General features: G+C 37.9%; 1 protein-coding gene across 2 annotated transcripts in view; it reads left to right on the forward strand.

Moving 5' to 3' along the window:
- Positions 1-16128, forward strand: part of LOC118203465 (ATP synthase subunit b, mitochondrial-like) — an 80752-nt gene that overhangs the window by 18660 nt on the left and 45964 nt on the right. Inside the window, exon 1 of one of the 2 annotated variants that reach the window (XM_085821529.1) lies at positions 10588-10701. The exons of the other annotated variant lie outside the window; for it this stretch is intronic. Within the exon in view, the coding sequence (XP_085677655.1) occupies positions 10671-10701 (31 nt within the window). The 5' untranslated portion in view covers positions 10588-10670. Of the gene's footprint in view, positions 1-10587; positions 10702-16128 lie in introns of those variants that run through there. 2 annotated transcript variants of the gene reach the window in all.

A 16128-nucleotide genomic window follows, 5' to 3' on the forward strand; every position in this document is an offset into this window, starting at 1 on the left:
CTGGTAATCAAGCATACCCACGGAAAGGAAAATATCGTAGCAGATGCCCTATCACGAATTAAATTAGACGAACAGGGTAATACCGTAAAAGTTGAAATGCTGACAGCGTGTACAATAAATTCCCGAGAAACTGTAATAACCGACCTGGGTAAGAATCCTGAGTTTGGAATTATTTATGAGTATTTGAAGGATCCTGAAAATTTTAGCCACCAAGATATTGTGGCGATAAGAAATAGGGCGGCCCATTACGAACTAATAGATGGTCTATTATTCTACACAAAAACTACGAATTCCAACAACGAATTTCGACCTGTTATCCCAGCTAGTCTTAGATTAAATATCCTGCAAGAGCTCCATGACAGCCCTTTAGCTTCTCATGCTGGTATTTGAAAAACTATCCAACGCGTACGCGAGGCAGTCTACTTTCCTGAACTGCAAAAGTTAACAAGGGCGTATGTCCAGTCCTGCCCAACATGTCAAGCCGTTAATTATATTAATTTCCGCCCGGCCGGGTTTCTAAATAGTATTAAATCCGAATTTCCAAATGAAATAATCGGCATCGATTTATTGGGCCCTTTCCCAAAAAGTCAGTTAAATAAAAATCGCTATCTCCTTGTTATGGTTGATCATTTTGTAAATGGACCGAAATTGTTCCCTTAAAACGAGCCTCCGCGAAATTAGTTACTGATTCTATTTTAAATAAATATATTTTAAAATACGGGGCACCCCTAAAAGTTATATCGGATAATGGTCCTCAATTTGTAAGTAATATATTTGAAGACATGTGTCAAAAACTGGCCATACGTCATTTAAAAATGGTCCCGTATCGGCCGCAATCAAATATAGCGGAACGGGTCAACAGAAATATAGTGAAAATTATCCGTAGTTATGTTAAAAATTTTCATAAAAGCTGGGATAACTATGTCAATGAATTTGCTTTCGCCCTTAGGACCGCAAAACATGATACAACGGGCAAAACTCCTGCTGAGTTATTTCTAGGCATAAAGGTTATAACACCGTTAGATAAACTATTTTATGTGCAACAAAGAGCCCCAGAATTTAAAATGGGTGATATAGAAAAACTAATAAAAGAAGCAAAAAAGAATACGGAAGTAGCACAAAGAAAACAGAAGTTATACTATGATCTGAAACGACGGGGAGTAACTTATAAAGTAGGGGATGAAGTTTTAAAAATTAAGCATTCACTTTCTTCAGCACCAGAAGATAAAACTGCCAAATTTTTTCCACGCTTTGAAGGACCATATGTTATAGAAAAAATAACTCACGCTTTTGTAGTGTTAAAGGCAAGAAATGGTGAAACCTGTTCCGCAAATATGGATCAAATTAAATCCTACTTCGATCGTAATAAAATGAAAATCTTTTCAGATCTTTTGCAGGATCCGGTACGGCAGACACCGCAGGTACAAGTTCCAGAGGTGGGAAAACGACAAGTACAAGGGCAAGCCAATGAGAGACAGAAGCAAGTGAAAAGAAAATTGCCCCGCGGAAAAACTGAAGGTAAAAAGAAAAAGAAGCCGTTCCACCGTCCAGAAAACAGAGTTCACGAACATCCCCAGAATGAAGAAGGGAGAAGGACGACGTATGTGGAAAGGACCGGGAGAAAGGACGGCAACTATAACCCGGCTGTGAAACGGAAGATTGACTCATCCGACAGAACTCTCCGCAGCAAAAGTCGCCGAACTGCGGAAGGGCCATCAGTGGCGGAGGAAAAAGTAGAAGAAAAATTTGAACGGCCAACAACGAGGTCCAAGCAGGATCACGACAGAAGTTTCCCGGTTCCACCAAGACCAGCTGCCTTCAAACGGCCAAGACCACAAGCAGAGGACAGAAGGAAGATGTTCAAGGGTGGCCGTAGTGGTGAAAAACGGAAGCTTCCAGAGGAAAGCACTGAAGGGCGAGCCCGTACAAGAAGGAGGATCAACCAAGCTACTATCAGCTATACCTTTAAAGACTGGGCCCAGAAAAGGATGTCTGAATATTACAAAGATAAGTAAAATTTTATGTTACTTTACAAACTTAAGTTAATCTTTCATTCTTACTGCAAGTGGCAGATTTCAAGAAGTTTTACCTCATGCGAGGTCTACCTTTATCGCCAAAAGGGCGAGAAATGAGTTGTGACCGATTTTCTTATTATGTTTTTCAATTACTCGCGCGTAAAACTAAAGTTGATGTATAATAGCGTTGTGTAAAGACTTAAATATTGTAAAAAGTTATTGTATAAATTTTATTTAAAACATTCTAGCAAGAAAGAAGTTTTAGTCTGAAAGACTTTTTGAAATGTAGTATTATTTCAATGTAGAAGGAATCGGCACTTGCTTTGAAAAGAATAGAAGTTAACAATGTACTACTAATGTATGTTTTCAAATGTGTAAAATTAACGGCATGTTGATATGTTCTTGTATACATGTGAACTGTTATTTTGAATGTTAAAGAAATACCGTGATATGGTAAAAGTGAAAGTAATGTTAAAAATTTGTTATTCGTGTGACTGTAAAGATTAAATCATGACGAATATATGTTAAAGGTTGAATGATGTAGTTAGGCTCTCTGACGCTACACTTTAGAGTTAGCCACTTTCAGAATAGTACCTCAGGGTCTAGAGTTGAAATTAGGGTGTGTTAAGAGGTCTCGTATGTTGAATTTTAACACGTTAGTGTTTTGATTGTAGGAGGAAGTGTGGCACACGTAGACAGAAACACATTCGTGGTTGGTGTTCTTTTACAACACATGTCAGAGAGCACGGGGAGAGATAATTAAAATAGTCATGAATGAAATAAGAATGTTAAGAAAAGTATATTCGATATGTTATTTGCAATGTCATTCTGTAACATTTCATTAAACTAGTTTTCCTTCCAGATCTCTGGAAGGAACCAGAATTGAATAAAGCTCCTGTTTAGATGCAGTACAGATGAAAAAGAAAAAAAAAAGATTGTTGTATATCCCGGGAGCTGCTATTGTAACAAATTTCTTTCTTTTAAATTTTCTAGTTTCTAGCTAAGTTATGATTGTAAAAGGTTGGCCTCGCGTTAGTTTTTAGAGTTAAAAGTTTTCAACAAGGTCGTTTTAGACCTCAGTTTCAAACAAATTAACTCTGGCGGGAAGTATGTAAGGATCTTAAGTTTTACTAACGTTTATTTTATTTTAAATCTTTACTATCACTTCTTATTTTCTACTTCCGGCCAGAATTATAAGCGTGAAGGAGTTTATGCAAAGTTGTCTGGCGAACGCCAAGTATTTAAGTGTGGCCTTTTTGCCAAGCAGAAGAGAGGAAGCAGTGAGTTCGAAGCAGGCCGCTTACCTTAGAAGTTACGCAGTTGCTACTTTGCCTTCCAGGCCAGAGGTTTTAATCCTCTTGATAAATTAAACGTATTGTAGTGTTCACAGTCTCTGTGCTACATACGCTTCCTGTTATGATAAGGCTAATCTTATTCTAAAGTTAAATTAGAGTTTAGTTTTATTTTGATATCTTTTACGTTAGACCCCGAGTGGAGGGTCATTGTATTCCGAAGTACGGAAGTCATTGTATATAAAGAAAAATAAAGGGTTTTGTATACCCTTCGTCTGTATCCTGTCTACTTACTACAATTAGTGAACATAGCTTTAGTAAGCTCTCTGTTCTAGTCAGGTCATTGTATGTTTCCGTAGAAGGTAAGAAGAAACATTGAACCTGATAAGGTGAGTCTCTTGGACTAAAAACACGTCAATATCGTGCTCTACTACAAAATCACGAACTTCGTGAATTTTTGATGTTAATCCATTGGTATTCCACGTGCAAATGGTCAGTTCTCTGGTGGTATTTGAACTGTTATTCATAAAATTGAATTTTAAGCCGTTATTAAAGGTTCATCACTGAAAAACAGAAGACATGGGTCTAATAAAGCCAAATTAGGTTGAAAGCTCAACATAGCTTTCATAAATGTAAAATGCCCTCATTAAAGCATCTGCTTGCCTGAGTTTAGGCATTGCTTTTTTGAAGGCAAGGAGCAGAATAGGCTTGTGTACCGCTGGGTCGCGGGAGATTTCAATTAAGCATTTTAGTGTAGATGCAAAGACATCGTCTGAATCATTGCTACACTCTGCTGTGGCTGACACTGCTGGGGCTGCAGGGGCTTCTGCAACCGGCAGTCTTGGATTCGTGGATTTGAATCCGTGCTCGGTGGTGTTCTTCACCATCTGTGCATAAGATGGTGAACTGACGTTGCTTGGGGGAGCAGGCATGGGACGTCTTGTCTCAGCAGTTGCTGGGGGTTTAGAAGAACCCTGCGGGGGGCTGTCTGAGCAGCTGCCCTAGTCTTAGGCGCGGAATTTTTACCGCGAGCCCGTTTATTACCTGGGTATCGGGGACAAGATTTATATGAAGCAGGATGATCTCCACCGCAGTTGCAGCAAGTGGCAGGTACATCTAAGCCTTTGGCACACTCACGTGCCCAATGGGATCCAGAGCATCTGACACAACGGATTGGAAGGGTGCATCGTTCCGAAGAATGGAAAAAGCCCTGGCACCGAAAGCACTGAGTAGGGCCCTTGCGGCCGCGGTAACGCTCAATGCTGATCTCTGTGCCCCACATGTCAGTGACGGCAAACAGATGATCGAGGAAGGGGTGTGGGATAACTTGTAAATAAACAAGTGGCATTGGATGTCTGGAGCCAGGCTGAGTAAGCCGAACGATGCGGTGCACATTAAATCCCATCGCCTCAACTTCCTCTTTGATATCCCCGACGTCTGTTTCAACAGGGAGGCCTCTGATGACAATTTTGACTGGCCGGTCCTGCTTTAGATCGAAAGTTTTGAACTGGATGCCGGCTTGCTTCATCCAGCGGGTGACCTCCCTGAACTCCAGCTCTGTCTGAACAAAAATTTTGAGGTAGGGTCCAGTCACGATGCTCCGTAAATTAGGGGCAATTTCTCTCATGAAAGACACTTGTGTCTTCCAGTTTTTGCTGCTTTTGAGATGTATTGCCGGAATCTCAGACTGCGGTGGGGGGTACGTTCCGTGCCTGCTCGGAGTTAACTCCCTCACTAGTACTTGCAGTAGCAATTTCTGCGTCATTGAATTGATCGCTGATTAATGAATTTTTAATTTTTTCATACTTGTTAGTATTCCTCTCCTTTTTAGGAGTAGCATTTTTTGAAGTGGCTGTCAATTTGGAATTTGGAATAATAATATTTGATTCTTTAGCGTTTTGAGCCAAATCATCTATTGTAAGATCCACAATAGGCGCCTTCCCTTGCTTTCGAGCCGCGGGGGTGATAAACCCGTCGGAGTCGATAGTCTGCGTCTTTCGCTTCCGCGATGACGTCGACTGGACCGGTTTCCCCCGCACCTCGTGCGGGGAATAGATGCCTCGTGCTTTCTAGAATCTTCTGCGGATTGAGCGGCAGCCATCTTGGCTAAGCGCTCGCTCTCCAATATATTTAGAAATTCCTCTCTGGTTGAGGGAAGGTGAAAAATGGTACATCTAGAGCATTAGCAATGTCATTAATCTTGTGAAAAAGTGACTTACCCGCCCGGTCGAGCTGGTCGTATCCATTTTGATCCAGTGGCGTTGGCGTCTTCTTCATGAAATTCTTCTGACGCTGTATGGCCTCAAATTGCTGTTTCAGCTCATAAAACTTGATAACCAGGTCCATGCGTTCGTCATCTGGCGACGCTGATTGCACAGAGGGAGCTTGATCCCTGATTTCACTCATATCTTGGTCAATAATATCATTATTATCGCAAAAATTCGGAGAATCGCCCTGCGTTGGCGGGAGCTCGTTACACGAGCGACCGTCACCCTCGCCGTCCATCCTCGGAATCCCAATCACGGCTCTCGGTCTCTTCTGTGAGCTGCGAATAGCAGGATCGTATGCTGGTATCTGCTGGAGTGCTCGGTTATCAATCTGTTCAATTTTGAGGAATAAATTTTGACTAAGTTTTTTAATATAGTAATCAACAGGTTTAATGTTAAGGTCCGAATGAATCACATCTGTACGGACGTACCAGGCTGCATTCAGGGCCATACGTAAGGTCTTACTTTGAAAAGATTGAAGTTTTTTCACATGAGTTTTTGCAGCAGTACCCCAGATTGTACATGCATACATGAAGACAGGTCTTATAATTGATGTATAGAGAAGAATTTTGTTTTTAATTGACAGATGGCTCTTTCGAGCTAAAAGAGGGTAAAGTTGGGCTCTAGCACCTTTTGCTTTATTGAGAACATTTTCAATGTGAAGGTGCCAGCGTAATTTTGAATCAAGTACAACTCCTAGGTACTTGTAAGAATTTGACCAGGGAACATAATCGTCGAAAAACTTTAAATTAATGGAAAGGTACGGGAGGGGGCTACATTTGAATATCATAGCAGCACATTTAGCAACATTAATTTTAATTTTCCAAGTGATGAGCCAGTGCTCAAGGCTGGAGAGATATCTCTGAATGATGTGAACCAAGTTTTCAAGGCGTTTGTGTTGAGCTAGGATGGCCGTATCATCTGCATAAAGTGCAAGAGTGATACTAGGTGATTTTGGTATGTCATTTATGAAAATGATGAACAAAATTGGGCCTAAAAGTGACCCTTAGGGGACGCCGCTTAGTATAGGACGGGGTGCCGAAATGAAAGAATTAACTCGTGCAGAAAAAGATCTATTAGTGAGGTACGAGTTAATTATATGAATTAAATGGGCCGAAACGTCAAGTCGTATGAGCTTGATAATGATTCCTATATGCCAAGTCCTATCAAATGCTTTGGCTATGTCAAGAAATAAAGCGCCAGTAAGCATATTGTTACGAAACCCTTCGTGAATGAACTCCACTGTCCTCAGCAGCTGGTGCGTAGTGCAGTGTTTTGCTCGAAATCCAAATTGTTCATCAATCAGAACGTTGTGATTTCGGAGAAAATCATTCAGGCGTTTATATAACACAAATTCGTATATCTTTGAAAACGATGATAGGAGGCTGATAGGTCTATAATTTTGAGGATTTGAAAGGCTTTGGCCTGGTTTTGGAATAGGCACAATGAGTGCTTGTTTCCAGCTTTGAGGAAAATAGCAATGCTGTATCATAAAATTTATAAGCATAACTAAGAAAAATAGATAACTGGTGGGTAAATTTTTAATCATACGATTAGAAATAGAGTCCATACCAGGGGCTTTTTTGGGTTTGAGCTTGGTAATGTATTCACTTACCTCGCTCATGGATGTGTATTGTATTTCTCTCGCGAATGGCGAGGAGAGGAAACGTTCAACATCTTGTGGGAAAGAACTTGCGTTGTTCGCAAAAATTCCTTCATTATGTGGTGTAAATTGAGTTTGAAGAGAATCCGCAATTAATTCGGATTTCTCAGCGTCTGTGTGAGCCACCGCTGCGTCCGTAGCTAAGGACGGAATGTGAGATTTGTGTTTGCGTAGGCGGGCTGATGCGCGCCAAAGTCTGTTATCATTGGTCGTTAGGGACTGAATGTAATTCGTGTATTGTGATTGGAAGAACTGGTCACATGATGCCTTGATCTCATTTTGGAGAGTACGGAGTTGAATTTTTAAGCCAGGATTTCTATTTCTTTGCCAAAGTCTCCGTACTTTATTCTTTTCTTTAATTTTGAGTTTAATTTCTTGAGGTAATTTACGAAAATTGGGTCTGAGGGTGGGTTTTGATACTTCCTTATAAGTATCTGTTAAGGTGTTCGTTAATTGATCAACTGCCTTGTCTATATCATGGCTGGATTTAATTTCGAGGGAGGGTAAGCTTTTAGAATTAAGTTTAAAACGAAAATTGTCCCAATTTGTAGAGACGAGTGCCGGAAAATTTTGAGTAAAAATAGTACAGCTAAGGTCGATGATCACGGGGTTGTGATCTGATGATAAACAATTTTCAACAGTCACTTGGTATCCAAAAGGGATGTTTCTAAAAAGTGCCAAGTCAATAAAAGAGGGGGCACCCCGTGAACCATATCTAGTGCGGGAATCCGGCGCAATAATTTTAATTTGGGCGCACTGAGCCCATTTTAGGAGGCCACGACCACCAGGGTTTGATCTGTGACAACGCCAATGCTGATGGTGACAATTTAAATCACCAGCTATGATAAGATTGTTTGAAAAATTGAGCAGTTTGTTAAAATCTACCACAGGAAAATTTCCACCTGGTGCGAGATAGGCAGAGATCATAACTAGGGAAGGCGAATTTATAATTGTTGCTTCGAGTTTGCTCATATTTGGTGTGTCAATTCTACGATGAGGTATTGAATTTTTTATGTAGATACAAGTGCCACCATGATAAACATCACGTGAATCTGAAGCTTGTCTGTCATTTTTATATAGTGCATAATTTACAAGCTTGGGAGCTCTCCCTGGCTGGAGTTTGGTCTCTTGGACAAATATGACATCAAAATCCTTCTCTTCTACATAGTCTCTAAACTCATGAATTTTGGAAAGAATGCCATTTGCATTCCAGGTGCATAGTTTAAGATTTTTCAACCCTTTCAAAGTATTCAATTTTAATTATTGTGGGAATCAGAGAATTGGAGAGTTACATAACTCTCAAAGATGTAGTAAGCCGCGTAAGCACCAGATGGAGCCACTCTGAGCTGCGGTAAGGCGTTTTTGAATGCCAAAAGTAATTTGCTCTGGTCAATACCAGGCTGGTTAGAAATTTGAATTATAGCCAAAAGGATTTCGGTGCAATTTAGATTCGAATTTACTCCAATGGGGACCGATAAATTTGGAATAAGTGGGGGTGCAGTCTGTTGCATACCCATAAGGGCAGCAGAGTATGAAACTCCAGGGCAGCAGAGAATATTATTTGCACTGGGAGTGTGTGCAGCCGGCAGTGTTGGAAATGTATTGTGTTGTAAATTAAATTTGGTCGTGTTGTCAACGGTCTGACTGGGCTTGGTACTTGGCTTTGGAGGTTGTCTGTTTTTGGAGCCAGGAAACTTCGGGCAGGAACACCAGTTTGCTGCATGATTTCCTGAGCAATTTCCGCATTTGTTTGGCTCTTCAAAAGGTTTTGTACAGTCTTTTGCTTGATGCGGCCCAGCACATCTGACGCATCGTCTTGGTAAGGTGCAGACTTCAGACGAATGAAAAAATCCCTGGCAACGCCAGCATTGGGAGGGACCCTTCTGTCCTTTGAAGTGCTCCATGGAGACTTCAGTTCCAAGGAGTTCGGTTATTGAGTATATTTCATCAGCTTTTAGACTATTGTAGATTTGCAAATAAAAGAGGGGCATTAGCATCTTAGTTTTCCACTTTTTCAGTTGAGAAATTTTATGAATTTTGAAGCCAAGCACTTCAACCGCAGTCTGTACAACGTTGAGTGGTGTATTGGAGGGTAATCCCCTAATGACAACTTTAAGTGGTCTGTCTGCTTTAAGTGTGTGTGATTTGAATTCAATGTTATTTTCTGTGAGGAATCTTACAACTGTTCTATAATCAGTTTCCTTAGTGGTTGTGAGTCTTAGAAAGTCTATGTCTTGTTTGGAAAGAACAGTTGGTGCGTGTCTGCGTAACTGATTGAGGAGAAAGAACCAATCAGCACGCGGTTTTATGAAAATTGGAGGTGGTGCTTGAATTTTTGGTGTTTGAGTGACAGCCGGCTGCTGAGTCGAGTGTTCAGTGTTATCGGAGGAGTTTTGTATGTTTGTGAAAGAATTAGATGTTGTAATGTTGTCATTATCATTAGTGTTTGGTAATGTTTTTTTGGCAATAAGATGCTTAGGAGGAACTGCAAATCCTTCATTGTCTGTAGGTCTAGTGCGTTTTTTAGATTCCAATTTGGAAGTATCTTTTGGAGGATTTTGATTGGCTGAGGATGAGGGTGGATTTGAATTTTGAGTTTTAGTATCAGAATCGGGGGTTTTGGTGGATTTTTTGCATTCTTTGAAGAATTCCTCTTCAGTGGCAGGGAGGGTAAATAAATTAATGCCTAGTTTAGTGCAGAGGGTATGCAAAGAAAATAAAACTTTCTCACCCTCATCCTGTAACTGCTTGATCATCAATTCCTTGTTAGGTGTCTCCGTTCTTTGAAGTCGCTGAATATCGAAAAGGAGGTCTGTGTGGCGATTTTTCAGAGAATAAATTTGAATTGCGCTTTTCGACAGCTCAAGTGCAGAAGGAGAAGCAGGTGGAGTAGATGTAGCTATTTCCATTTCAGTTAGTATCTGGAGAGGCGGAGGAGAAGTAGATTGTTTGCCCGCTGGCGGCGCCGTATTCAGGATTCCATTCGCATTGACATTACGGAGCTCAGAGCTCGTACGTCCATCACTGTTAGCAGCCATCGCTTGTCAATGTAATAAACTACCCCCTTCCCCTGAGCCTGGAGCAATGTAAAGGTGAGATAGACTGGTTGCTATGCAATAAACGTCACTTCCGCACGGAATTTCTACTTCACTTTCCGTTTACGGAATTTGAAGGGGCCAAACTCGCTCTCTCTTCTGCTGTCGAGTGAAAAGAGAATCCTGACTGGTTTTCCGATATCGATCTCGACTATTGTCCAGACAAGCCCCCACAGTTTTGTTTTTTCTGTATAACCAAAAGTTCTTTTTCATGTGTTGTTATTTTAAAAACGGCAACACTGAATAATGAATTATAAATTAGACATCTTGATTTTGAAATCTGGCAACAGCAACGCCAAGGTGATATTATCCTCTGGTGTGTAGATCGTTGTAGAAAAATGTTTCGAACGTTGATGTGTACAAATAAGTGTAAGTACAAAAAAAAGTAACAGGAATAATTTGTTTTTCTAGTCACTGCGATTTAAAAATAATCTTTCGTAGCTTTACCATATTTCTACACTGAAATGTGCATGTTTGATGTACACGTAAAAGGCATCATTTCAAAATTTCCTAACTTAAGTTTTTCATTTATTATTTCATTTAAATCCGAATGATCTGAATTTGTGAATTAATATTTAGCATATATTTTCAGTTTGAGAAAACAATCATTGTGCGATTAGAGCATAGATTTTATGAACTACAATTTTTGGCTTTAAAATGGTTATGGTCATTTAAATTGCATTCTTCTTCACTAGTCGGCACTCATTGTAATGAACACTTATGATACTGATCATTCGATTAAAATTAAATTAGCAAAACTTTATCAATTAAGTATGAAATTTATATTTGCAATTATAATAGCTCATCCCTTTTGCTATAATAGGGTTCGTTTTAGCAACAATCAGCTGTATATGAACTTTTTGGATTTCTGGAATTATTTTGCGTCTCTTGAGAATTTATGAAATACGGAGTTCACAGCATTTTTAAAAATGATAGTATTTCGTCAAACAATCTTTATTATATTTCACTAGTTGCACTTACTATAGTAATGATCTAGATGTAAAACTTTTGTTACACTTAAAATGTGAAAAATAGAAAATTTGAGAATTTTTTGGCTTTGTATTTTTGTTATTTGGGTTGAAATCAGAATCTTAATGTGCTAACATAGATGGAATTGGGTGCTACTAGTGGCCAAGCGGCCAAGACTGCTCAATGCTCGTAGTTCGTCTCAGGTTCCAACTAATGCATTGGCTGCATGTTTGATTTGGGGGGGGGGGTTCTCATGTGAGCCAATTTCCCATAGAAAGCCCTCCATGAACACATCTCTTCTCTTAGGACCTTTTGGCTGATCTTTAGAATATGGTAACTGGTAGTTTGGCGATAAAGGTTACTACCTGGGACTTTGGTAATAATGTGAGCAGTACTCAGTTCCGATTACGCATTATTTTGTGTGAGGGAAATGAGAGGTCATGGGATATGTCATGTGATATTAATGGACGAGGTTTAATCCTAGTATCCGGTGCACACGGGATTTGGCTACTTTTGGCGACTTTATGATGAGCAGTAAAAACGGGACATGTACGATGAGTAGTAAACGGGTCATTCAAAGAATATATATAGTATATATTATGTATATACACACATAGTATATAGTATATAGACATTCTTTGGATCATTTTTGGTGTTGGCGATAATTTTCAAAATCGCGACGTTCTTTGGATCATTTTTGGTGTTGGCGATAATTTTCAAAATTGCGCTAAGGCTGCACCATATACTAGGATTTTACTATGGACGACTTACGGTTCTTTAATCGAAAAAGGGGGGAAATCGTGAAAAAATCTGGAAATTTTGTATTTGGCTTTATTCTGTGTTGTGTGAAACAGTGTTCGTTAATTTTTGGATCCCATGGCCCTAACTAAAGTGAATTCGAAATGGGTATTTAGTGGGATTGAAAGGGGTAGTAATAAGTGTTTCTTTAAGGTTGTGCGAGATAGAAGTAAAGATGTTTTATTAAGTTATTTATTTTACCTGGTACCTTGCTGTGAACTATAAGTATGATTTTAAAGATCCTGAAACAGAAATAAAAAAAGTTTATCGGACACGTAATCAAGATAATAGATAATGTAGAGGTAAAAGTTTTTGGATATTTTATTTATTTTATACGGGGAATGTTCGTATTTGGAAAGGGTATGTACTTTTTCGCGATCAGGTAATTTCATATATGTTCGTTTTACCGGGTTTAAAGATTCAAAAAATTGTCATGTATTTTCGTGAAATTTTTCTAATTTATGAGAAAAAAGCAGTGTACATGGATATAGTGAAGAGTGTGCACAATGCCATTTTTGTGCAATTCTGGGATGTTTTTTTAAGTAAAAATAAGTCGACGTGTACATGGTTTAGTGATATTTTAATTAAATGATAGTTATTTTGTGAATTTTATGTTTGTAGGAATTTGGTATATGTTTAAGTTGAAGTAAACGTGCATGGAAATAATTTAAATATTTGAAACTAAGTATTTGTAATGTTTGCGGTATGAATTCGTTGGTGACGTTTATAATATAATAGATAATTGAGAGGTAAAAGTTTTTGAATATTTTATTTATTTTATACGTCGAAATGTTCATATTTGGAAAGGGTATATACTTTTTCGTGATCAGGTAATTTCATATATGTTCTTTTTACCTGGTTTAAAGATTCAAAAAATTGTCATATATTTTCGTGAAATTTTTCTAATTTATGAGAAAAAAGCAGTGTACATGGATATAATGAACAGTGTGCGCAATGCCATTTTTGTGCAATTCTGGGATGTTTTTTTAAGTAAAAATAAGTCGACGTGTACATGGTTTATGTTTATATGTTATTTTGAAAAATGTGTAAGGAGTATGGTATTGTGCACTTTTTCCCAATTTTGCAGTGAATATTTGTCATGATTAAGCAGTTTTGTTAGATAAAATTTCTAGCATAAGTGTAATTCAGCTAGTAGATTGTTGGAAGAAGTGTTCAGTAGATAAAAAGAAAAGAAACATGTCTTTACTTCGTGAAGACAAAATGGTGGCGGGAAAAAGAAAATAGAGGGTTGCTGTAGGAGAGTTGGTCGCCAAAAAATCGCCAAGTTACCATAATGTAAAGATCAACCGACCTTTTTACCCATTGTGATATTTTTTTCTCAAAATATATTTTGCCATATTACAAGCTAAAGATTAAAAGATTAATGTTTTATTAACTAGAACTTAGGAACATGCCTTGAATTCTTAACTATAAGTTGATTAATCCAATTGTGTAGAGCTGATAAAGTATTAATAGTTTATAAGTTTTAATATCTCCTAAATGATTATACCGAAGAATAGAAATTTAAACAGTATTTAGGAGCAAGATCACCAACTGAAATTTCAAATAATGTCGTTGTTTTTAATAATAATGGTAAATTTTCATATAGGAAAAGGAATTAATGTTAGAAGAGAGTATGTAAGAATAAAAACTTAAGATGTGCTCAAGATTGCATGTTGAAAACAAGTTAGCTAAGACTCAGATGTTGATTTATAAAACAAAGGCATCTTACAGAAGCCCACTGATGTATTTACTTATTTAACTTCCTTTTACGAAGTAATGGAAGTATTATTATTACAAAAAATTTCAGGTATCGTATTTCAACGGAAATATCCATTTCAATAATTCTCGAATATTCAGACAGCATTTTTCATGATGTCTGTATATACAGATGGAATAAAGCACTGGTTTTTCCAAAATGGATTTAAAGCAGATTCAAAAGTGATATATTTGTGACGTCTGTATGTACATACATGTGTATGTATCTTGCATAACCTAAAAATGGAACTACTCTGATATGCACCCTCAAGTCGCCAAATTTCTCACCAAATATTTTTGGCGAGAAACTTCACACTGCCATATTACTATCTAAATATTTTGTCTACATTTCGAACTTTAAGCCTAAAATGTCTCCAAAAACACGGTTTTCGCAAGATCGTTTTGAACACACAATTTAAGCTAAAAATCCGAAACAAAAACAAAAAATTTAGATAGCAAAAACGTAAAGTTTCTAACCAAAAATATTTGACAAGAATCCATGTACACAGCGACATGTTTTAACTTAAAAAAACATCTACGAATGGCACACTATAGGCAACAAACGAATCTACGAACTACGCACACCTCGCTTTAATAAATTAACATAACAACAATAAATTTCAAAGAATACCATGTACAGAGCGTTCTGTTTCAACTTTAAAAAACATCTACGAATTGCACAATCTACACTAAAAACAAATCAAGAAAATAAACTAAAATAAATTTCAGACAATTCAAAAAACAACAATAAAAACGGAAATTCATACAAAAAACAATGAATATAACATTCTACAAAATAAAAATAAAATAAAATGCACTTACCATAATGAAAGCTTCTTTTAAAAGCAGAAATATCTTTCCCCCCTATCTTCTCAGATACAGAGCATACAATGTCCAAAATACATTCGTTAATGAAATTTCACCAGTCACAGAACGTCTGTGAAGAAAACTTCCACGATTTTGCTATATCACATGCCTTCCTACGATTCAAAATTTCGAAAGTAACAATAAAAACTTCCTCCAACGTTAACTTGCTACACAAAAACCAAGATCCAAACCTTAAACTCCGCTGACACCCATATACTTCATTAGCAACAATTTTACTGCAAACCCACACAAGTCTATCAGAAACAACTTTTTTCGTCCGAGTTCTCATATCAGCTCCGCATTTCGGATACGTCAAACTCCGTTTTAAAAGTCCCGACTCCCACAAATTCCAAAAATACACTACGATCCCCATAAATACATCCGTGAACAAAAGACTCGTTAACAACTCCAACATCGTACATTTTCATACTAAATTTACTCTGCACACAATCTAAAATACGCGGCTGAAACCTTCCCACCACGTCTTTCATCGCAACATAGGCCATTTCAAAAACATCAAAAACACACGCGACACGAACCAACTAGCAATTTAAACTACTCCACCAAAAGACTTTTCAACGTCGACATGGCTGCCATACAACACGCAATCGTGCCAAAAACCAGCTCAAAACACGTATCGCCACATTTGGTGAAATTAGGGCGTTTATCAGAGTTGTACCTAAAAACAATTACCTGTAGAATATTGAAATTCTGCATATGATGCTGCTAGTTGTGCACTTACCTTTTTTTAATTGGCATTCGGAAAAAACCATACATATATATATATATACCCAACCCTTTTACCCAGTTTTAAAACCCTTATCCGCCCATTATTTTTGAAGTCGTTGGTTGTAGTCAATATACTTCCAATTACAAAAGTGTTTTAAATGATCAAAATATTCATGTTTTGGCAATGTAATTTTTTTTAATCTAATTTTCTGCGAATAAAAAAATCTAATTTTTAATTCGGTCTCCTGGTTTCTATACTTATACAGTCAAAAGTCGTTAATTCGGTCACCCATAATCCGGACCTCAATGCTAAAAACTTTCTGTACATGCGCCGTGTTGACACATGCGCATAGGCATTTACATGTGCGCGTAAGACGTTTACGACTGCGCATATGCGTGTGCGCAAGTGCAGAATACGTTTTCGCGTGCGTGTTTAATGTATAATTGACAGTATAAGCTAAAATTATCTAATTATCTTTTTCAGTTAATGTTGATGATTGCATTGTTCCTTAATCTTCGAACTGGATCCGTCTTATTACTTTTTTCAGACTGTAAGAGCAATTTTATAAAAGTAAGCTTAAACTTTCGATTATGTCAAATAGAATTTCCGATGCTGTGCTCCCAAAGGATCTACAAAACGAAAGTATGTTTCGATGTCCATCAAATAAAAAGTGG

The sequence above is a fragment of the Stegodyphus dumicola genome, chromosome 1 (assembly GCF_044657685.1).
Source record: "Stegodyphus dumicola isolate Sdum_Otavi_A_Nest chromosome 1, ASM4465768v1".
Taxonomy (NCBI): domain Eukaryota; kingdom Metazoa; phylum Arthropoda; class Arachnida; order Araneae; family Eresidae; genus Stegodyphus; species Stegodyphus dumicola.